Source organism: Catharus ustulatus, chromosome 4 (assembly GCF_009819885.2).
Source record: "Catharus ustulatus isolate bCatUst1 chromosome 4, bCatUst1.pri.v2, whole genome shotgun sequence".
NCBI classification, from domain to species: Eukaryota; Metazoa; Chordata; class Aves; order Passeriformes; family Turdidae; genus Catharus; species Catharus ustulatus.
In genome coordinates this window covers 71,347,616-71,369,959 of record NC_046224.1, presented here as the reverse complement: position 1 = coordinate 71,369,959, position 22,344 = coordinate 71,347,616, and the positions used below count along the sequence as shown (strand labels likewise).

Genomic DNA, 22,344 nt, shown 5'->3' with positions numbered 1-22,344 from the left:
TATGTTTCTGCTTCTGTGATTTAAGAAATCCAAATTTAAAGAAACCATAGTGACCTCAGGACAATAATTTCAAATAACTCCATAAAGACTCATTTTCTTTTAAAAGCCTTTATCTTTTATTCATTTTGCCCTATGTTTCTCTTCCTTATGCATTCAGCTGTTGTGCATAAATGTTCCTTAAAAGTGATTTCTGAAGGTAGATTTTAATACTTGTGCCCAAAGGAGTGCCATTATCATTCAATCAGGGAACAGCAAAAGTACCATGTACTGTGACTTATTTGACCAATTATCACTAAGCACAAAAAAATGCCATTTCAGGCCCATCGCTGTGAATCCATGGAGTAAACAAGCTTCCACATTACTTAGATGAATTTTACTAATGAATAAATTTTAAGAAGTTTCAACTTGCTCATAAATATTTTGCAAGTAGATAAAAAGAATATGTTATATTAGAAAAATGGTTTCAAGACAATTAATTCTACAGTAATATTTATTTATATCACACACAAAAAGAAGTAAAAATAGGTATTACAAAAATAATGGTCTACATTTTCTTTAAAGGCTTTGAGTTGCCCCCATTTTTTACCTGTGAGCTCAGAGGCATTGAAGGGATGAGAGTGACGCATGAGCACTTCTGGAAATGAGACCCCTCATGGGTGTCTCAAATTGGACATCAAAAGTTAGTATTTCATTTGGAAAGCTCTTGCTGTGCATAGAACCATTTTAATAACTCATTAAAACTCAGTGACAGAAAGAGATCTGGGTTTCTTCTGCAGTTATAGAAAGATGAAGGGAACAGCTGGAGTGCAGGGAAATTACACTGACTGGAAAGAGGAAACAAAGCAGAGCAACCAGTGGCAGAGTCTTGGATGAAGAACAAAATGCAGATTAACTAAATCACCAGTGAGATGTAACTTTTGATTAATTTCTTTCCTACCCCTCTTCTATGTTAGCAGCAGCAGCTACAGCCAACAGCAGAGTGAGGGAGGTTTGCTGGGGTGGGGACCTGCAGATGAGATGAGGTGAAGTGATGCCTGCCCCCTTCTCTGCTGACCCTCTCTGCTCCTGTTTCCCTGCCCCTGCAGGTCGTTTACTTCACTGCCACCTTCCCGTATGTGATGCTCCTCATCCTGCTGGTTCGAGGGGTGATGCTGCCAGGGGCTGCTGAGGGGATCATCTTCTACCTGAAGCCAGACATTTCCAGGCTGGCAGACCCACAGGTGAGGGGTGGTGTCAGGGAAATGCTGGCCACAAGAATGTTCTCAGTGCTCTGACCTTTGGAGCTGAGCATCTAGCTGTCATCTATGAAAGGAGGTCAGGGAACCAGGATCCTTAAGACTTCTTAGAGGGGTCTAGTCCCCCTACTTAGCAAATCCTTTTTGCTTGTGGTCTGCAGCATGTGGGTATATTAGGTCATTTCCACTCCTGGGCTCAGCAAAACCAGCAGAGTATATAAAATATTTAGCATGTAACAGTTTTTCTGGCTGTTAAATGCAGATAATTTAATTTTTTTCTGGCCTGGTTAGCACTTTGGCTCCATCAAGGCCCTCCCAGGACATGTGGGGTCCCTGTGCTTGCAGTGACCAAAGGCATGCACATAATGTGGGCTGTCACCATCTGAGTGCTCTTCAGTTGTCCTGGGGATTGGTCCCACCTGCCTAGGGTCAATCCCCAAAGGGTCAGTCCCTACTATCAGTCATTGGAGCTCATGGAAACTCTCAGTGAGATCCTGATGAGACAGAAGGTAGGGCTTTGGTTCCCATGGGATGTATGTCTGTGCCTGAAGGACTCCTGTGTACATGTCTATGTGTGAGAAATCAGTGTGAACTTAGACAGCAGTGCCTGGGCTGGATTCTTTGAAGGCTACCAAATTCCAGCTGCCTGGATGTTTGCCCCGGGGGCTGCGTAGGGGAAAAGGAGAATGAGTGGGGAACCTGGAGACCATCAGAAAGGTGGACTGTTTCCCTGCCTGCCTAAAACTCCCAATTCAAGGCTTTCCCTGGGACTGTGTGAGAGCAGAGCTTCAGCTTAGCCCACAGTCAGCTCTCCATGGAGGAGAGGGCTGGAGCAGTGGTGAGAAACCCCACTCAGATTTCCTCATGGAATGTTAGAGCAAGGGGGAACCTGGGTGCATGACACCCCACTGGCCTGAAATCTCTCATCTCAGCAATTTTCTGCCCTTCACTGTGGCCTCAGAGAGGTGGGAAACTAGATCTGGGAGCAGGGAAGGGAGTACACAGGTTGTTGATCACACCCTCATTTGGGGTGACTCACCAGTGGCTCTGCAAGGAGATTAATCATCTGGGCCATATAGGGACCACAGATATCTGTGAAAATTTCAGATGGAGCCTTTCTATCAGGGAAGCCATCTCTACTCTGAATGGAGAGGTGGGGTGACGAAATGGTGTCACCTTGCGTAGGATGTGAAAGTATGGTCTCTTCGAGAGCCTTTTCCTAAAGGGTTTCCATTTCTATAGCTCAGTTTTCCCAGATAGTATCCCAGATTCTCCATTCGCTGTAGATCTCCTTTCTGTCTCACAGGGTTTGTTCTCCATAACTGGAGGAGTTATTGTTGACAGGGCACAGCCATTTGTTTATTTTGTTGCCAGGTCTGGAGACCACTGACCTTCTCTGTTCCAGGTCTGGATGGATGCAGGCACTCAAATCCTCTTCTCTTATGCCATCTGTGAGGGGTGCCTGACAGCTCTGGGCAGCTACAACAAATACACCAACAACTGTTACAGGTAAGAAGAGCCTGGACTCCTCATTTCCTTCTGGAAGTTTTCTCAGCTATCACAGAGCTACATCAGAGGCAGGCTCTGTCTCTGGGGGAGACCTCTGGTCGTGCTGCTGTGACTAACAAGCTGCTCAGACTGCAGAAGCTGCAGAGGAGTTAGCACAGGGATGGAGAATGGCTGAGGGGAGAGAGGAGTCCAGAAAATGGCTTTAAGAGTGCTCTCCTGCACGAGTCAGTGTGGAAATGAGAGACTGGAGGAGGGGGAGGAATGAAAATGGAGAGTGTCTCCAGCCACTGTGTAGACAGCACAGTCTATTTTGATAGAGTGAGTGGGCAGAGGTTGCATGGCCAGCTCTGCCATCACTTGCTAGGCAGGAGAGCTGGTACAGAGATGATCCCTGGGCCCCCTGTCTCCAGTGCTTTACTACCATCAGAGTAATGTACTGCCAGTGGCCTTCTGATCCTATCAAGGAGATTAATCAAGTCTGTCTGGCCTTCTCCTTGCCCTTGGATTACAGATTTATTTTATCCATGGCCTGACATGGAATTCAGTGGAACCATCATGACCATTTTTGACACCCTCTAGAGAACCCTGAGAAGCCTGGACTTTGCTGTTCTTTCACATATTGCCCCAGCACAAATGGTAAAATGGAATTGTTCTTGGGAGACATCGATCATTGCTCCTGTTCTCCTGTAGGTCCTGTTGATTGAGCAGTTATTACTTTCTCCTGGCTCTCCCAAAGTATTTCAATCACCAATGAAGTGGTGTGCTGACACCTTCCTTTAATTTCTTAGGTGCCTTGTGCTGGCAGCTTAGCTCTGGGTGTACCAGATGTGTCCACAGTGCCTGCCCCATAGCAGCTGATGCTGTGGGTCAGCTCTGGCAGCTGCCCAGGCAGGATGCAGGGGTGTGGGGCTTCCAGCCCAGCCAGCTCAGAGTGGTGCCCAGTTTTCACAAGGACCAAGTGCACAGAAGTTTCAAGACAAGTAACATAGCACATCTCAGCCTCCATCTGAGCATAGCTAATAAAGACAGTGTAGACACTGCCCTTGTCAGTGACGATTTTTATTATCATATTACCCTTGTTTTACCAGACCTCCTGAACCTCTGTCTTCTTGCTTTTAGATACTCCTCTTTCTTCACTATGTTTCCTTTTGCAACCTCTTTCCTCTTCTCATTTTCTCTGTTGTTTTTCCTATTCTCTGGACTCTTGTAATTTTTTTTTATTGCTATGTGCTGTGTGGTTGTCCCCATTCCCCTGTATGTATAGTCCTGTAACTCTTGAACTCTTGGCTCTGCTCTGAACTTTTTTCTTCTGAAGAGTTCAAGAACAATATTGCTGTTGCTTGGTAGTGCTGTCTAGCTAGGGAAACTGAGTACAATCATGACTCTGAGAGGATCCATTCTGCAGCAGGAAACCGCCATTTCTCTCTGGTCTCCTTCCTGCAGGGACTGTATCATGCTCTGCTCCCTGAACAGTGCCACCAGCTTTGTTGCTGGCTTTGCCATTTTCTCTGTGCTGGGCTTCATGGCTCGAGAGCAGGGCGTACCTATTTCAGAAGTGGCCGAATCAGGTACGTTTTTCTGGGACATTTCAGAGCCAAGGGAAAACGAACAGCCTGAAGGGGAGGGCACTCTTCTGAGGTGAAACCCAGTATGTTCTCTACGTCCTCTATTACAATGGGTGTCTGCAGGACCAGTACTCTTCAACAGAGCTTTTAGCTGTGGGTGGGCAAGGACCTGTGGCAATAGAAGCTTTGAAGAAGTATGTGAATTTACTCTGTGCTGCAGGTGGTGGTGTGAGGGACACACGTGGTCATCCTGTGGTCTGTTGGCAGGTCCTGGCCTGGCTTTCATAGCATATCCAACAGCAGTAACAATGATGCCTGTGTCTCAGCTCTGGTCCTGCCTCTTCTTCCTCATGCTGATCTTCTTGGGACTGGACAGTCAGGTACAACAAACCCCCCTCCTCATCTAACATGCAGGTGCCTGTGCCCACCCTGAGCATTCCTCACAGTCATTGGAAAGGATAAGGTGGGTCTGTGCTTTGCTGGTACCTTAAATAGGTTCTCTGCATTGTATGCAGCACTTTGACAGTGTGGGAGCTCAGAGCCAGGGCCAATGCAGGCCAGTGGTTAAGTGGGCTGGCATCTCTGCTGGCATCTTCTCCTTGTGTGTATGTGAGGATGACCCAGCTACATGCCCCCAAAAGTGTGCAGCCTGCAGAGTGAGGCCCAGCACAGAGCAAGGCAGTGTGGGACAGGGAATTGGGCTGTTTTCTCCCAGCTGCATTCCACCAGAACAATCCTTGTGTCCTCTTCTCACAGGTGTGCCCATGTTTTACATCCCATACCTCTGAGTCCAGTGTGCAACTCTGCTGCTGGCATGAGGGGAGCAGAGGGTGTCCTGCATGTCCACTGGGCAGGCATTTTGCTCAGGTTCTGCTCTGTTAGATGTCAGCCCTTGTGCCTGGATAATCAGGCCTTTTCCCTCTGTTTCTGCTGGCCTTTGGTGGAAGCAAGACAGATGAAAAGAAAAAATGAAAAAATAAAGGTTTGGGTGGTGGAAGGACAAAAAAGACAGTGAGAGGAAGCGCATGCTTGGGAAAGGAGAGACGCTGATTTCTCTGATCTGTTTTCTTCTGCAGTTTGTCTGTGTGGAAAGCATGGTGACAGCTATTATTGACATGTTCCCAGGAGTGTTTCGGAAGAAGGGGCGTCGGGAGCTGCTGATCCTGGCCATTGCAGTCACAGGCTACCTGCTGGGCTTATTCCTGGTCACTGAGGTGAGCAAGGAGTAGCTGGGTTGTACAACTGAGCACCAAACCCCCTGCTACACAGCTCTGGAGGTCCAGGCAGCGGCAGCAAGCTTGTCTTCAAGGCTGTTAATTATCTCTCATTTCTAATGCATTAGCTGTGTCTCTCACAGCCAGTGGAGCTTTGACCCCTTGTGACACTGGTCCACTCATTGCATCACTGAGCCTTCTAGAGATCCTGGTCCCACAGCCCAGAGAGGCTGCCTGACACATGGCTTTGTGCAAATACCAGACCTGGGAGCTAAAACAAGATGAGCAGTTTTAAAGCAAGCTCTTCTAAGGGCAGTGATCATTTGCTGACTGCTTTCCACACAAAGCAGAGCAGCAGGAGAGAAGCCTGGGGGTAATGGCTGTGCCATAACCCTGCTGAAGCCCATGGGAAGCCTGCAATCCCGGGACCAGAAGGAGCAGAACTGCGCTAGTGTGATGCCATGCACACAGTGTTTGCACTGCTATGCAGCTAAAAGCTGCACCTCTCTGTGTACCACAAGCTTGGGCGAGGGTCCTAGCATTCCTGTGAAGCCTTCATGAGCTCTGTAGTGACAGCTAATTCCTGTTAAAGCCCTGAGGCACAGATGAATGATCCTCCAGCAGGGTCCTGACTAAGGATCTGCTGAAGGCAACGCCTACTGTAATGAATTTGAGTGACACTGTGTCCAGAGCCCTTCAGCATTATTTGAAAGCATTTTCTTGATCTGGAGAGGCTTTCTCTTGGAGAAATCACATGAAAATCATCCATGGGCCTGTACAGGTAGCTCATAGCAACTCTGCAGGGCTCAGCTCCAAGTCAGAGGCAGCAGGAAAGCCACATACCTCTGTCATTGCAGAACTTGGAACTTGTGCAGTAAGGTTGGATGAAGGTAAAATGAGGTATCTGAATATCCTTGCTCAAGATCACCATTTTTTGGGTGCAAAGTTCTGCACAGCTACATGGTATTTCAGAAATTATTCTGGGAACTTCCTAACTGTTTTAAAACAACTGAAAAACCCAGCTCCTGCTCTTATGCACATAGAAGCCAGCCTAGCCCAGCAGTATCATAAAATGGGCATGAAAAGCTCCCCTGCCACCACGCTTGATTGTGTTTTTGGAATAGAGTGAGGGCAACCCCAAGAGAAGACTCTTCTCCTACCTGCCCTAGGTTCAGTGTTTCTGCTGCTGTTCTTCTGCTTGTCCCACTCATTTTTCCCTGACATGGAACAGTCTTGCCATGGCTCTGTTTTCTCTACCTCTTCAACAGGGTGGCATGTACATCTTCCAGCTCTTTGACTACTATGCTGCCAGTGGCACATGCCTACTCTTCCTGGCTATTTTTGAAGTCGTCTGTATAGGATGGGTGTATGGTAAGTGGAGGACAAAAACCTGTTTTGTTCTTTATCAAGGCAAGAATGGGGGTTTGAGAAGTGAGAGTGGATGGAAAAGACCTTCAGGGGGCAAAGAAATGCTGCAATTATGTTCTTTCTTGTCTAGTTTTCACTATGTTTCCTTGCAACATTTCTTAATTGCTCCACATTTAGACTAGGAATGTTTTTTCCTTCTCTGTAGGTGCCTCATATTGAATTACCTTGCTGTTCTTCCCATCTGCCCTTTGAAATAGAAAATCAGATATAGAGGAGTGACTGCTGTTCTTGTCTGTCCCTGTCTGCTTAAATTGTGCATTTAGTTTAGTCCTGCTAGTTAATTTAACACAAAATTCTGGGATGCAAACTTGCTATGTGTTACTTGTGTGATGATTCCTGCTTCCTGTTTGCCCAGGCTGTGATGGCACTCAGAAAATAAATAGGAGGGACTGCTTTGGCTCTTAGTGAAGTCTGTAACTAAACTACTTAGGAGCAGGATAAAACTGAGTTTCCTGAACTATCAGTAGGAAACGAGCTGTGTGTTAGTCTATGCAGTAAGAAGAGTCTTCTCTGATATCCTATGGGAGATCTTTTCCTGACCACAAAGTCTTTGGTTCTTTTCCTCAAAGCTTGTGTCAAGGCTGATGGCTTTTGGGCACAGCGTCTTGTGTGTGATGCAGAGCGGCAACTCCCTCTCTTTGCTTCATGGAACTACATGAGCCTTATACCTGTAAGGATTGTGCACAGCTGTATTAGATCCCAGCTTAGACCAGACCTCAACATCCCGCAGTCACACATCTGCTGGTCCCAACTACTGAAAGCAGCATTGTGATCATAGCCTCAGGGAAAGATTGCAAACACAGCATTGTGTTGGGTCTCAATGGTCAGGAGTGGATTCTCATGAAGGAATACAATAGAAGAAAACTGAGGAGTGATACTTTGTGTGAATGTTCTTTCAGGTTTTCAAAGCTTTTAACAGAATCATGGAACAGTTTGGTTTGGAAGAAACCTTTAAAGGTCATCTAGTCCACCCTCTCGGCCGCTTCCCACTTGACCAAGTTGCTCAAACCCCTGTCCAACCTGGCCTTGAATATTTTCTCCATGTCTTTCTTGTTCTGGGGGTCCTAGAACCAGATCCAATACTCAGCTTGTTGCCCAGGAATTTCCAATGCCAGAAGTGAAATCTATTTCTTGTCTGTTATTTTTTTCCAGTTGACTTGGCTAAGCATTTGTCATCCACAAAATGCTGCAGCAAGGAGTTCCATGGCTTTCTCAGGTGTTGTGTGGGGAGTCAGTCTCTTTTCCTGGTTCTGAATCTGCCACCTGCCAGTTCCATTTGGTGCCACCTTTGCCTTGTTATGGATAGTCAGTCCCTGTGCTCTCCTTTTGGTGCTTATGGTTTTATAGATATTGCATTGGCTGTTGTGCAGTTGCTGATGAATGACTCACCAGTTTCTCCAAATACTTTATGTATAGCAGGAGCCAATTGCTACTTTGGATAAAATCCTCTCTTAGTGGAAGGGTAACCAATCCAGCTGCTTGGTCTTGGGCTCCAGGGAATGCAAGAGAAGTAGACCTGTAAGAGAGATTTATTTTAGAGAGATGTCCTTCAATGGAAGCTCACCTGACATCTTGCTGTAACAGGCCCTGACCAGATTTTAATTTTTCACCTTCTGCCCAGTCCTTTTGGGATTTTAAGTGACATGGAAATTCCCATCCATCTGTGACAGGATGGGGATCACCATTCTAGGTTGACTCATTAAACGGAATTATGCTTTGATGTTTAATGCCATTTTTACAGTCATACAGGCAACATGCTTGTCTGATGACTCATGGAGAGGAAGCAATGGCAGGCAATGAGTAACAGGAGAGGTGATGCTGGCCCAGCAGCCTCAAAGGGAGATGGAATAGTTAGGGACAGAGAAATGGCCCTTTTCCTTACCACCATGCATTCATTTGTGCCACTTCACTCAGTGTGGTTTTACCCTCTTGATCTTTGCATCCATTAGGATTATTCTGGTCCAAAATGTAGTCAGAGGGCCAAGGTGAGGTGTTACAGTGGGGAAAAAAAGTGACTAGCACTGATTAAAGGGGCTTTTCCTCCAGCCTTGGAATTGGCAGGGCTGAGCCTCTTGCTTACACTGTGAAGAATTACAACATTTCTGCTAACACAAATATGTGTTCTGAGTTTCCCCTCTCCCAGCACATACGCCAACCACCCACCACTTGGCAGCTTCCCGCTTCTACCAGGCAGCTGCTCTCCCAAAGACCTGAGGATTTCCTCCCTACTGCTCCCTGCCTCTGGAAGGGTTGCAAAGGATTGGAGTATTCCCTGGGGGAGAGTGCTGGAGGGATTCTGGTGTTTTCTCCACTCTCCCTTACTCTTTGGGACAGGCATCCCTTCTGTAAGCAGGCATGGGGTTTGAATGCTGAGATTCACAACATGGTGCCACTGAAATGAGCTGCAGAGGATATTTTCCAGGCAGTCACAGCATGCACATTATGATTAGCTGTTCCAGGAGAAAGCAAGGGCCTCCATCACTGCAGGAGAGCCAGGGCTGAAATCATTAGGACTCTTTACAGAGCTAGAGCAAACTGATGCCAGAGAGTACCTGTGGGTGGTCCTGGGGTGAACCCATGTTGTGCAGTGATCAATCTTTCTCTGGTTCTGTTGTTCACATGCAGCGTGGCTACCAGTGTGGCATGGCAGCCTCCTCCTGCCTGGATCCTGCCTGTCAGCCTTGCTCTGGCTCTGTGTGCTGAATGCTCTCAGGTGCACTGGCTATGAGCAAACTTACATGCTTCATTGTGGGCCATAAAGGGCCTGCTCTGTGTGCCTGGTACCCAGAGGATGTGCAGTTGTGGTGCCACCATGCCTCTCTTGCTGGCTCTTTGCATGGGCTTGGTGCAGGTGTGGATGGTACAGGTTTGAGACAGAGAGGGAGCAGATATAAGCTTGGTACTGTAACATGGAGCCACATTCATCACATCACCTATTGCAGTGTTGTGGGTGAAATTTGGTATATATGAAATAAATAAATAATAAATAAATAAATAACTAAATAAATAAACTTGGGAAATAATAAATTAACTTGGCAGAAAAGACAGAGGTTTTTAATGGATTCCAAACTAGCAGAATTGTGAAACTCACTGTTTTTTTAATATGGTAAAAGTAAAATTACATCTTTGTCCCTTTTAATTTGGGTCTCGTTTGCTGGTTTTATGAGCTGTATAAAATGAGAAGGGCTCTGTAAGGACAAGAGATAGGGAAGTAAGCAAGTCTCTAGTTAGGTTCATGTGAAATTTATTCCTGTGAATTTACATGGATAAATGATTTGCCAGAGGAGCATGCAACCACTTTGAAGGTCTATGGAATTGATCAGCATAAGGGAAGTAGTACCAGCATTCATGGTTAACTTTCCAGTGACTGCATCCCTTCTTCCTAGTCTCAGAATACTGGAGATAAAAGCAAACATCTTTGTTCACTTCAACAAAAATCTATTTGGGGAAGTTTTATGGTCTTCTCTGCAGGAGCTTTATCTAATCCTTCTGATGTGCTGAGAAGGAAGGGCAAATTTCTCCAATATGTGTCCTCCAGCTTCTAACTTGCTTAAAAAGTCAGTGTTGAGTGCTTGAACTGATGACTTCTTAAGCTTGATTACTTTTTCATCTGCCTGTGAAATGTAGAATGTGTAAAACCTCCTGTTCATATACTCTCTGCGGATGTTCATGTCACATGTATCATGTATCATCACATCTCCCAGTGACTGCCACAGTGGCCATGGAAATTTAGGACCTGGTGGTTGTCCTAGAGAGAAAAGGGACAAGGACAGGTGGAGGCACATTGTAATTAACAACATAAGTTGTGGGGGCTTTTTCCTTATTGGAAGATGGGTGTGTGTGTGGGTATTCTTTTTGTTTGGGATTTTTGTATTTCTTTAATTTATACATCTCTTTGACTAGATACTAGATCCAAATTGGCAGGGAAACTTTATCTGCCATGAAGTTATATTATGAATTAATTTATCGGTCATATATCTGACCTGAAAGTGTGTTTCTGTGGAAGACACTGTGCTGTGCTCATATTCTAAACTGCAATTCACATGATCTATATATCTCTTTTTCACCATGGGGAAGATTTCGGCCTTTTGGCAAAATTAATTTTATATACCATGTCCTTTCATCCCCAGTATATTTTCAGAAGTGCTATCTGTGTCCTCATGGTATTTACAGCTTGGAAGTTCTCTGGTGTAGGCTGGGCTCCCACACAAGGCTGCATGTCCCTTGATATACCACAGCTGCTTGTCTTAGCTTGAGGCTACTTGTTAATTTGCCAACTCAACACCAAGAGGTGTTCAAAGAACTATCCTCCCCCTTCCCCCCAAATACTGGGTTTAAAAAAGCTGGGTTTAAAAAAGATTTTCTGCAAACATTAGTCATGGAATATAGAAAATAATGCAAAGAATTATAAAAAACTCCATACATAATGTGCTTTTGTAGAATTACTGTATTTAAGGGAAACATGTTATGAGAATTTAATTCTGAGACATAGAAACCACAAACCAGAATACATCTCACCAAACCTCAAGCACTCATAGGTATGGCCAGTTCTCTAGGTACATATTTTGCCTACTGCAGACTTATGGTGTTGAGATATAAAGAAGCAAAATCTTATCATGTTTGCAACTGGGAACTGTGGCCTGGCCATGAGTTCACGGATGGATGAACATCCCCAAAAGCAGAATCTTTCTTTATCAGCTAAGCACCAAGATAAAACTTTAATAAGACAAATACAGTATTATTTCATCCCTGAGGTGCTTAACTGGTAACCCTTTTTCTGGATAGACTAGCTCAATGTTTTTGTCTAATATTGTTGTCTTATTTTGCCTGAGGCAGTCTGGTAAATGTGGTTAGTTTTGTTTAGAAAGGTCCTAGGGCACCTTATAAATGACTTTTGGATTTTTCTTCATTTTACATCTCTTTCTGGCCAACTTTAGGCATGCTTGAAGACATACTTGATATTTGAAGACATATTGCAAGGTCTGCTGAAATCCATCTGCATTTTCTTGTCTCCACTATGCCATTGCATAAGTTTGCTCTTTGTGCTTTGGGTTGGGAAGAGTCAATGGTTAGAGTCTGGCCAGTGGCAGGACTTTTAAGTGCTCTTCTGAAGTATATCCCATTCCAGGGCACCATGAGATTTATGTGGGTACCACACACTGTAGACAAAACAATCCAGTAAGAGAAACTAATGAGAAGGAGGAGATCAGACCCCACCACGCAGCTCTCACTGGAGAGTACAGCAGCACTTGAAGAGGGAAGGTTTGGCTTTCAGAAGAGTTTTAATTGCTAGGTTTTTCAAGTTTATGTGAATAATAAAATATTCTGTGGAGGACAGGCTCTTGAGATGACAGGGGTCCTGCCCAACTCAGTGATGATTCTTGACATGACTTCCTTGGTATACCAGCATGTTTGTTTATGAAAAGAAGGTTTTGTTGGGTGTTCCCCACTCTCTTTGTTCCTTTTAGCACTCTGGGCTCACACAATCCCATATGCTTAACCTGCAAGAGCTTTCCTTTGCTGCTCTATAAACCAGGCACCTCTCTTCATCTTTCAGGGATGAAATTAAACCCCCCATCTCTATTTAGCCACAGATGGGCCTTTTCAATGCCAGAAAACCCTATTAAACCCTGCTCTGTTATTAGGATAGCCATGTTTTCACCAGAAGTAAACACCAAGGATAAAGAAAGTTTGGGATCTGATGTGAATAGTCCTTGAAGGAAACAAAACCAATCTGATCTCTGACTTTTTCTCTGTGCTGGTTGGTGGGAAAGGTGCCAACCGCTTCTATGACAACATTGAGGACATGATTGGTTTCCGACCGTGGCCCTTGATCAAGATCTGCTGGCTGGTGTTCACCCCGGGTATGTGCCTGGTAAGTGCAATTGTGACATCATGACATGTCACTCTGGGTCCCCAAATTCTCAGTAGAAAAAGTTGATTTATTTCCAAGGTGCTGCTGTAAATTTTTCAAACTGCTATGGAGAAGTAGAAGCTTGTCTGTAGCTGAGGTCGCAGTTTATTTCCTTTGTAAATCTTTATGTTTTACCTGGAAAATTAATTGAACCTGAAAAGCCAACTGTTTATTGTGAAGGCTAAAGGAAGTGTGTCCTCAAAGCCTGGAGAAGTTTGGTAAAATTACCTATCAATAGAAGACCAGTGAAAATTAACCTGTTCTGAAATTCTTGCTTCAGTCTCTGTTCCTGGGACTTCCCATGGTTCAGAAATATCTATCTATAGCCTTTTTTTTCCTATATTATTAAGTATCTTCCCAAACTTCTGTAACTGCGTTCAAATAAAATGCACCCAAATTCAGGCAAGTTCTTGCCTGTTTTGAATTTATGTCCAGTCCTGCTCCACTGACTTTTACATTCTTTCTCAGCCAAATTCTGTTTTTTTATCTGATGTTGAGAGTTGTTTTCTTTGACCTCAGTGGGAACACAGATGATAGATACAGCTACAGCTTACAAAAGATTCCTAGTCCTTTGTCCCCAGGCTTCAGCGGGACTTGAAGATCTGGGAAATTTTCAAACCAGCCCAAATTGTCTGAAAGCTTTGGAGCTAGAGAGCCCCAGGAGGGCAAAATCTGTGCCTGTGTGGTTCTTCTGGAGTGTTTCTGCCAGGCAAAACAACAATTCTTGTCTTTGATATGCATAAATTGCTGTCTCAGTGTTGCTGGACCCTCAAAGCTGCTGCCAACTTTGCTTATGTTGAACTCTTCAGAAGCCTGAAGGCTTTACACTGCGGAGATGCCTGGCCTGGCTCTGAGAACTCCTTGTGCAGCCAGCACACACCAGGCTCTGCTTGCTGCAGCCAGCAGAGTCCCTGCTGGCTCATGCAAGACAGAACACTCTGGCACCTTGCAGAGCAGCCAGTCCTCGCAGGGTGGCCAGGCTGCCAGGCTTGGCTGCCCCTTGGCTCTCCTTATGTTTGTGTTTTGTGCTCCCCAGGGTGTCTTCCTGTTTTCCCTGATCAAGTACACACCCTTGAAATACAACAATTCCTACGAGTACCCACCCTGGGGCTACGTGCTAGGCTGGCTGATGGCACTCTCCTCCATGGTGTGTATTCCTCTCTATGCCATCTTCATCTTCCTGAAAACCAAAGGACCCCTGAAACAGGTACTGGAATTGTGATCACTGTGGGTGTGTTGCTGTTGCTACCCCAGATGGTTCAGGATGGGCCCCAGTAAGGATGTACCTGGCCCATTTCTCCTCTGAGAGGGCAAGGGCTGGTGAGAGTCAACCTTCCCCAGAATCTTCTGTAGCTGTTGTGGCAATTTGAAGAGCTTGGAGGGTCTCAGCACAGCACCCAGGCTGATCATCAAATGTCCAGTCTTCTGTGTGCTGTTGCACCATCATGCTCAATGCAATATATAGACATATATATAGCATAGCTATGATACAGATACCAATGCAAACCAAGTGCAAAAACGGGATCTGTTTTGCCTTTGCTTCTTGTCCCTTGTAGTCCTGGGTCAGGACCATGTTATTTTCAAAGCAGAAATTGCCCATAGTAATTAAAGAGGACCTGCTCACAGAGCTGTAAAGGTCTATCCTGTGCCTTGAGCCTGTCATCTTTCACTGTAGACATTTGTCCTTGTCCTAGGAAGAACTCTATCTAGGGAGATGTAATTGTGGAGATGACTCCTCACCCAACCCATGAAGAAAGATCTGAATTATGTACAGCACATCTACATTTCTACACAATTTCTCTTCTGGTCCTTCCCCATCCTCACTGCAGCTGGTTGGAGGGTGGGGTGGACAGAAGGAGCAGGTGACCAGGGGATGGGAGCATCCCTGTGGCTGTGGTGTAGGTGTGGCAGTCACATTATGGGCTCATGGAGAGGAGGACCCTGCATTGCCAGCACATCCAGGGATGAGCTGGGTACAGGAAGTCTTTATTTGTTCCATCGTCTCAGGGAAGGTGAATCCATGGCTGACATGTCTGACTCCCCACAGCTCAGAAGCTTTTGCTGTCTAAATGAGGGCTTGGAGCTGTCAGAGAAGGAATTGCCCACATTTCTTGCCTGTTAAACAAGCAATATCTCTCACCAGGGGTAAACTGCTTCAAGCCCTTGGACTGAAATGCTGCTGGGAATAGTATGAATGCTCATTGTAGAGCACACCTGAGGAACCCATTTTGCCTATTTCATATTTTATATTTCATATTCATCTGTTTGTCATGGTTAATACGATATAAATTGAAATTTCCAGGGACTCCTCGGCTACATTAGTATGAAGAAATTTCCAAGGATGCGGTTTAGGTGTGTGGGAAAGAATTGGCTGCTAAACCTGAGTTGATTCAGGATAGAATCAAAGCCAGCCATGAAATACCTTCTAGGATAGTTGCACCTGTTTTTAAAACTAAATTTCTCAAAATATACCTGTTATCTTTTTGCAGTCACACCCCAGAATTGTAGTGAATTAATTTCTTGGCACAGATGTTTCCAGGAACAGTCTTTGAATATTGCAAACTGTTCACTGAAAGCGAGTGTTTAATTGGTAAATTTGATCAGTAGTCACTGCTGCAAACTGATTCCTCTCGCTACACTTGACTGACCAAGAAACAAATATTTTTTCCAAATGTCCCTGATGAAGACAGCTCAAGCTCCAAAGACTAAAACTTCACAATGAAGTACCCACAGAGTAGCTGCAGATTAAGGTCAATTTTGGAAATCATGGGGCGAATAGTTTTGAATAAATGAACAAAGTCTGTAATTCTGGTGGGCACTTCACAAGGAGTGGGAGCACTAAAATTAATCCAACAAGTCATGGATGAATTGCCTGCTCTGCTTGTGATGCACTCTGCATGGGAGTGAGCATGCACTGTCCTGAACAGCTTGTGATGGAAAAAGTTAGAAACTGTGAAAGTCAGGTTTCAGCTGGGAAATGATAGGCTGTCCCATGGAGCTGGCAGGTAGCAGGACATCAGCTCCAGGAAAAGGGGAGGAAACCAGGAGCTCAGGGAGTCATGTGGCACCAGAGAGGCTTAAAAAAAGGAATTTAAAAGACCAGAAATTCACTGCAGAGTCCCTGTGAGCCAGCACTTTTTAGTGAAGAGCTCAAAGGCATTTTTGGTTTTTTAAGAATAAACTCCTCAAAGTTGTCCCAACGCTGCACACATGTGTGTGGAACAGCCTGTAGCATCCTGCATTGCACAGGACAGAGGGAGCTAAGGACAGGCAGCTGCCTCACAACCCCTGACCTCACCATCACAGTCTGGCTGACTGGAAGAGGGGAGCTGAGGATGTTTTGGGGCAGAAACCAGTCTGCAGAGGGACTGCTTTACCTGGGAAATGCCACTCAAGTAGGTATCACCTACCACCCTGTTTTGGATCATAGCAGGTGCCCAGCATCTGATGATCAGCCCGTTTGAAAGTCTTCACAGCTCCTACCAAAATCGATGGAAAGCTACTTTGTATAGGAGGAGAAATGGTTTTATGTTGTTTTTTTCCATTGCCACAGAAAATGTGTGTGGTGCTATTTGCTGGCAACCTCCCTCACAGCAGCAGGTCTGTGAGAAGTGCTGTACATCAGATTATCAGTGCACAGCCCAGATTTGAGCTCAGAGGCAGAATAATTGTCACTGAGAGCAGCTGAAGTGAACCTGCTCTGCTTCTGTTTCACGCCCTTTGGTAGAAGAGGAAGAGGGAGCTGGCACGTGGGCTCTCCAGATGCCTTTGCCCCCAGCAATGATTGTGGATCACTATTGGTTGTCAGTTTGCTCATCAGCTTAATTAACAGCGACTTCCTCTCTGCAGCGACTGATGCAGCTGATTTCCCCGGCGGAGGATCTGCCGCAGCCAAAGAAGCAGCACATGGTGAGGCCGTCCAGTCCGAGGCGCGAGGGATGGACTCCTCCAGTCCAGGAGGTGCTCAGCATCACAGAGAGAGAAACCCACTTCTAAGGCACCTGGGATGATTTGCTCTCTCCTTCCCAAAGTGGTTTCTTTTCCCTTCTCTCCTTCACGTCTGTGATGGAAACTTCTGGGACAATTCCTCTCCTTCCAGCCAGCTGGTTGCACCCATTGGAAACAGCATTTCTTTTGCACCCTGGGGACAACTCTTGCTGCCAGCAGCTGTGGAGGCTGCAGTATGCTTTTGTCACAAGTGCCCTTCAGTACTGACACCGGTTGGGAAGAGTAAAGCAACGTGTTAGAAAAAAAGGAAAAAAAAAGTGCATTCATGTTGGGAGGAGGCAAAGAAACCACATGGCAAGGGTGCTGAGACAGAGCAGAGATTAAAGTGTGAAGGAACCAAGCTAGGAATGCAAAAGCATGAAATGATGGGGCGTTATCACAGGAAATAAGTTGGTTCAGAAGTACATAAGAAGCTGGAGGATAACAAGGGAAAGTGCATTACTAGGTCACCTCTGTACAAGGGGAGAGAGAGCCAGGAACATATCACAGCCAATGACAAGGAGGCTGCAGTGTCCATAGTTACAGCTTCAGCTGTCACTGGAAGGGAAAGGAATGATACAGGGCTTGATGCAATCCTAGTTGTTGATGATTGATCTCAAGGCAGTGTCAGTCTGGAAAAGGGGGTGAGGAATGACTATCCAGGGGACTTGCTCTTGGTCAAAACTACATGGCCCAGTGAAAACACATCCGAGAGTGAAACTGAGGAATATTTTACAATTCTTTCAGAAAATTCATGGAGTGCAAGGAAAGTCCCAGAGCAGTTGGTAAGAAAAAGAGCTGCAGCACATCTGGGAAAATGAGACCCTGAGGACTGCACGCCCACAAATTTAACTGCACTGCTAGGGCATTTTGTAGAGGAATTATAGAAGGAGTTGATGGGCCTGATCCTGCTCTGCAGAGTAGCTTTGGGAAGAGGGTGGGAGAACGATTGCACTCCCTTGGCTTTGCTGTGGATGATTGCTCAGGGGATAAGGAAGATATAACCAGGCGCAATAATCATCAGCTCAGGCAAGATAAAGCAAAATTAATAGGTAATGTAGGTTCATTGGAAGCAGATTGTGTTGAATTAGAGGTTGGTTGTTGCCTGGGTAGTCAAAAATGTGAGGCAATGGGTGGGAGGAAATGTGCTCTGATGGTGGGTTTGGTGCAGTGCCAGATGTCTCTGTCCTGTGGAGGCTGGGGCTGTAAAGCTCCTGCCAAATCCTGCTTCAATGCCTATCAAAAATTCGCAGCTGAACCCATCAGAAAAGCCAGTGGCAGGACACAGCCAGGCACTGTGCTGTGGCCAAGGGTACATGTGCTGGTGCATGGCTGTGCTGCAATATTGGTGCATCCAACCACGCCAGAGAATGGCCTTCAAAATGAATCACAGATGCCACAGGCTCCCTCCCTTGTTCCAAGTAATTGCTTTTCCCTGTGCTGTGTGGAGATAAACGACCAGCACTGAAAGTAAGCATGGAAATCGGGCCTCATCTGTGCAGCTCGGTACCTATTCCAATTGCTATGGGAACCTTATCTGCTGCAGTTTGCTCTGAGTTTAACTGGGGAATTAGCATAGGACAATCTTTTCCCTGTTTAATTTCCTTTCCTTTAAAAACTAAAAACTACAAAACTGCTGGTAAAATGAACGTTGAAAGTCAAGTATCAGAATTTGTACCTCTGTGGGATGTTATCTTTTGAGATGTTTTACTGTGGAAGATGGAGAAAGCTGGCAAACTTCATTCACATTCCCTGCAAAGGATTGCAGCACCACATAAGACACCATTTATTGTGTTTTTATTTTTTGAAGAACTGAATGTCATGCTGCAAATAGCTGTGGGAAGAGCTTAGCACCCAGAGGCTTGCAGTCAGGCCTCATGGGAAGCAGTTTGGTGATTTTTCTTCTCTCTCCCACCAATGTTGCTCATAATTTGGTGGGGGAAGTTTTGATTCTTGTACAATCCTTGGTAGGACATTTAGCCCCTTTGCTCCTGCTACCACACCTTTAAGATGGGAGGTAGTGTCGTGCTGTTAGAGAAGTCATGGAGATGTGTTCACTTCTTTTTCTGAGGCAGTTGAGTAACACTGCAAAAATCCTAGATAGAAACAAATACCTCTTCAGTTTGGAGCACAAACATGGTGCTGTGTTATTGACTGCATGAACTTGTTCCTTCTGCTTATGCTTAATCTGACAATAACATCCCACCTCTGCCAGGATGCGACTTATTTTTGTAAAGCTAGAGGAGGTAGTGCTGTGCCCATTGAAAGCAATCATAAAATTTTCAGTATCAGAAAATTAATCCAGATGGAATTGACAAAGTTTCAGGAATTTGAAGTCCAAGCTCAGTGGCCCAGTGTAATTTAATTCCCTTTCCTTTAAAGACTAAAACACCCACATATACCCAGCTGGAGGGAGAGGGGGGGAATGCCATCAGTAGCTGTATTTTGCTGTGCAACCCCCAGAACAATTAGAGACTGAGTTGTGGTTTGTTAAATTTATACAAATGTCTCAGGCATTGCTGCATGCATGTGATAGATCTGACAGGTCTCCATCAACCCCTGGAACTGGGCACCTCTGGAGACCTGAGTCTGATGGAAAAATGCTCCTGTCCTGCACATCACCAGGATTACATTACTGGAGGGTTGGTATGGAGAGGAGGGAGAGATTTAATTTTTTTTCCCTGTAATTGTTGATAACGTGCCAAGACATGAAACTGAAGTCCAAGAGAAGGTATGAGGTTTTCATACTGTGCTGCTCCTTGCAGCTGGAATTAAAACACTGTATACAGAAAAAAGGACATACACCTGTAAACACCTAACTACCACTTCTGGGTTTCCAGTTTGTTGTTCTAGTTTTGTTTTTTGGTTGTTTGTTTTTTTTGGGTTTTTTTTCCTTCATCAAAAAGCCATTTTCACCCCTCTCTCCAGAAGGAAAAGACAGGAACAGAGTGTTAAAGAAGAAATCAAGCCAAAAGGTCTTGTATATTCTTTCTTCATCCTCTTATTCTTATTCTCCCCCACTTCAGCCTTTGCTCCCTTCTCCCTTTGACAGTGACAAATGGCAAGAAGAGGAAATGGTAATTGAAAACTTGTACTAGACAAAATTTGAAAAAAATGTAAACCAATCAAATATCACCAGGTTATCTTCAACTTTTATGACTCCAACCCTCACCATGGCTTTTTGGGGAAGGACAGTTGCAGTGGGAATTCTTGGGTCTCAAAAGTTTTTCTGTCCCAGGTGATCCTGGTAGCACTCAGGCAAAGGACAGTGACCTGCTGGAGCTTCCAGTGAGCTGGAGGTGAAGTGCAGCCATGGTCTCCCTCCCACCCTCATCTTAGCTTTTGTGCAGGAGAGAAGCCATGCCCACCATAGCCCTAGTGCAGGGGTTGACTACCAAGGGCTGGAACCACAGCTCCATCCTGAACAAAGCTCTTGACATCCCCTGTGCAAGTATTGCAGTTTGTCAAGGTTTGGAAGATGAAAAAGGGTGTTAGGGACTGAACTGGAGGAAATGAAATCTCTTAGAAGGGCAGGGGTTTCTGAGATCTTAGGCTGTGTTTATGTTGTGTGAGTTATGGGTATTCTGCAGTGGCTGTGTGGTTTGTGCTAGAACCTGGGGACTTCCCTGAGATTTTGCTTCCCTGGTGTGTGGCAAGAGGGGTTTGCTCAGGCACTTCCCCATCTTGAGGAGAGGTGGGCCTTGCACAGGTAGAAATAAGAGACATGAGCCAAGTGGCTTAATTGCACAGCAAATGAAAAAGAGACAGCCAGCAGCCATGAGGGCAGATAGAGCACATCGGGTCTTGCAGTCCTTTGCTTTACCAGGTTGCATGTGCTTACATGTGGTAACCTCTTACAAATTAGCTAAATCGTGTTTGAATGGGGTAAGAGGGGAGTAATGTTCATCAAAGGAGAAACTAGAATAATAACTTATTTCAAAAACTAAAGATTAAAATTTAAGATTCGGAAGGCTGAGGAGATGTGCATGTGCTGCTATCCAGTTCCCTGTGCAAGGTTGCAGGAATAAGCTTGAGGTATTAAAGGGAAATACTTTACTCCTGAACCTGCCAGGGGAAGAGAAGAAATGTGCATGGATGGACAGTGCAGAGATTGTTTTACTTTGTGTTGTTTTTTAAACCCACAATAAGCCCTGCTCTCTCAACTGCTTGTGGAACACGATCCTGGCTCTGGTTTGAATCACTGACCCACAACTGCAAAGGAGGACATTTATTTTCAGAGCTGTCTGTTCTGGTTTGTCAAGCTTGAGCTTGGAAAGCTATTTGGAAAGGAAAGGGATTCCCAGGGAGAAATGTTTTCAATGTCTGTGCAAAGCCTGTTGTGGGCAATTCCATCCTGTCTTGGTTTTGGTGACATGCCAAGACCATTCTGCTAAATGGCTAATGGCTTTTTGATTCTTTTCTCCTGTTTTGTTTTGGTTTTCTTACAGGCTGTAGAATAGTTTCCTGCCCAGCCTGGGTTACAGCCAGGATGGGAGCTCTGGACTAGGATGGCTGGCTTGGACCAGAGGCGTGCTTATGCTTAATCATTATTTTCCAGAGGCCACTAAACTTTTCCAAAACATGCTTTATCGAGTGTGCAGCTTTTGTTGTACCACGGTGTCAGTAGTGGTCTCTGGAGGAAGATGGAGATTACAGGCCATCTGGTGCCTTTCTGGACCTCATATTTCAACAGGACATAAAATAAGCTTCTTTTTCTCATGGAGAAATAAACCCTCCCTCAAAAATAAAAGCAACCTGTCGTTTTCACATATCCTGGAGAAGAGCCATTACTACAACATGAGCTTCCTCCCCATGTTCCAGCTTTGAACTGAGGATAACCTAAAAGCTGAAAGGAGGGTTTCTTGATCAAGCTCTCCAGAAGCAGAGGTCTCTATGCTGGAATGCTCCAAGCAACATGTGTGTGATTCCAGGAGCTGCTGATGAGAAATCTCATCAGTGGCAGGGCACAGCAACGCAGATCAGTAACCCTGGATTAACTGGGATGGTGGGAGGCAGCCTGGCAATGGGAACTGGCCTGGTGCTGGGGCTCAGAACTTTGTGGAAATCATGCCCAGGCAGTGTTAGTTTTTTGTGCAGTGCTTTTGGATGAGGTATTTATTCCCCAGACAGGCTAGGTGGCTGTGACTCCCCTTGGCACTGGTGTGATACATCCATCAGTGAAGGAACAGAGAGATGCTGATGGGGTTCTCTCTTCATGCTCCATGCCATCCTGTCTCACATGTTTCTATCTCTTATCACCAACACTGGTCTCTCCCACCCCAAAAATGCTTTTGCAGGGCTCAGCTTTACACCTGTTTTACATCTTAGCTAAAGCATAAATTACCAGCCAAGTAAAACAGAGGCTCAGGAGCAGCCTCCAGTTGTCCCATCCCATAAACCTCCTTGTCCAGGACTCCAAATATGGGAGTCTCTCCACATAGGCAAGCAGTGTAGTCAGGCACAGTTAGTTTTTTCAGAACCTCTGGGTGGAA

General features: G+C 45.3%; 1 protein-coding gene across 1 annotated transcript in view; it reads left to right on the top strand.

Annotated features, from left to right (window-relative positions):
• The window catches only part of LOC116994971 (sodium- and chloride-dependent betaine transporter-like), a 36,184-nt gene extending 16,679 nt beyond the window's left edge, over positions 1-19,505 (top strand). Inside the window, exons 7-15 of the mRNA XM_033057045.1 lie at positions 1,086-1,220; positions 2,641-2,744; positions 4,188-4,312; positions 4,577-4,689; positions 5,386-5,523; positions 6,792-6,894; positions 12,726-12,826; positions 13,902-14,072; positions 16,715-19,505. Coding sequence (XP_032912936.1) covers positions 1,086-1,220; positions 2,641-2,744; positions 4,188-4,312; positions 4,577-4,689; positions 5,386-5,523; positions 6,792-6,894; positions 12,726-12,826; positions 13,902-14,072; positions 16,715-16,861 — 1,137 coding nt within the window. The 3' untranslated portion in view covers positions 16,862-19,505. The remainder of the gene's footprint in view (positions 1-1,085; positions 1,221-2,640; positions 2,745-4,187; positions 4,313-4,576; positions 4,690-5,385; positions 5,524-6,791; positions 6,895-12,725; positions 12,827-13,901; positions 14,073-16,714) is intronic.
• The last annotated feature ends 2,839 nt before the right edge of the window (positions 19,506-22,344 follow it).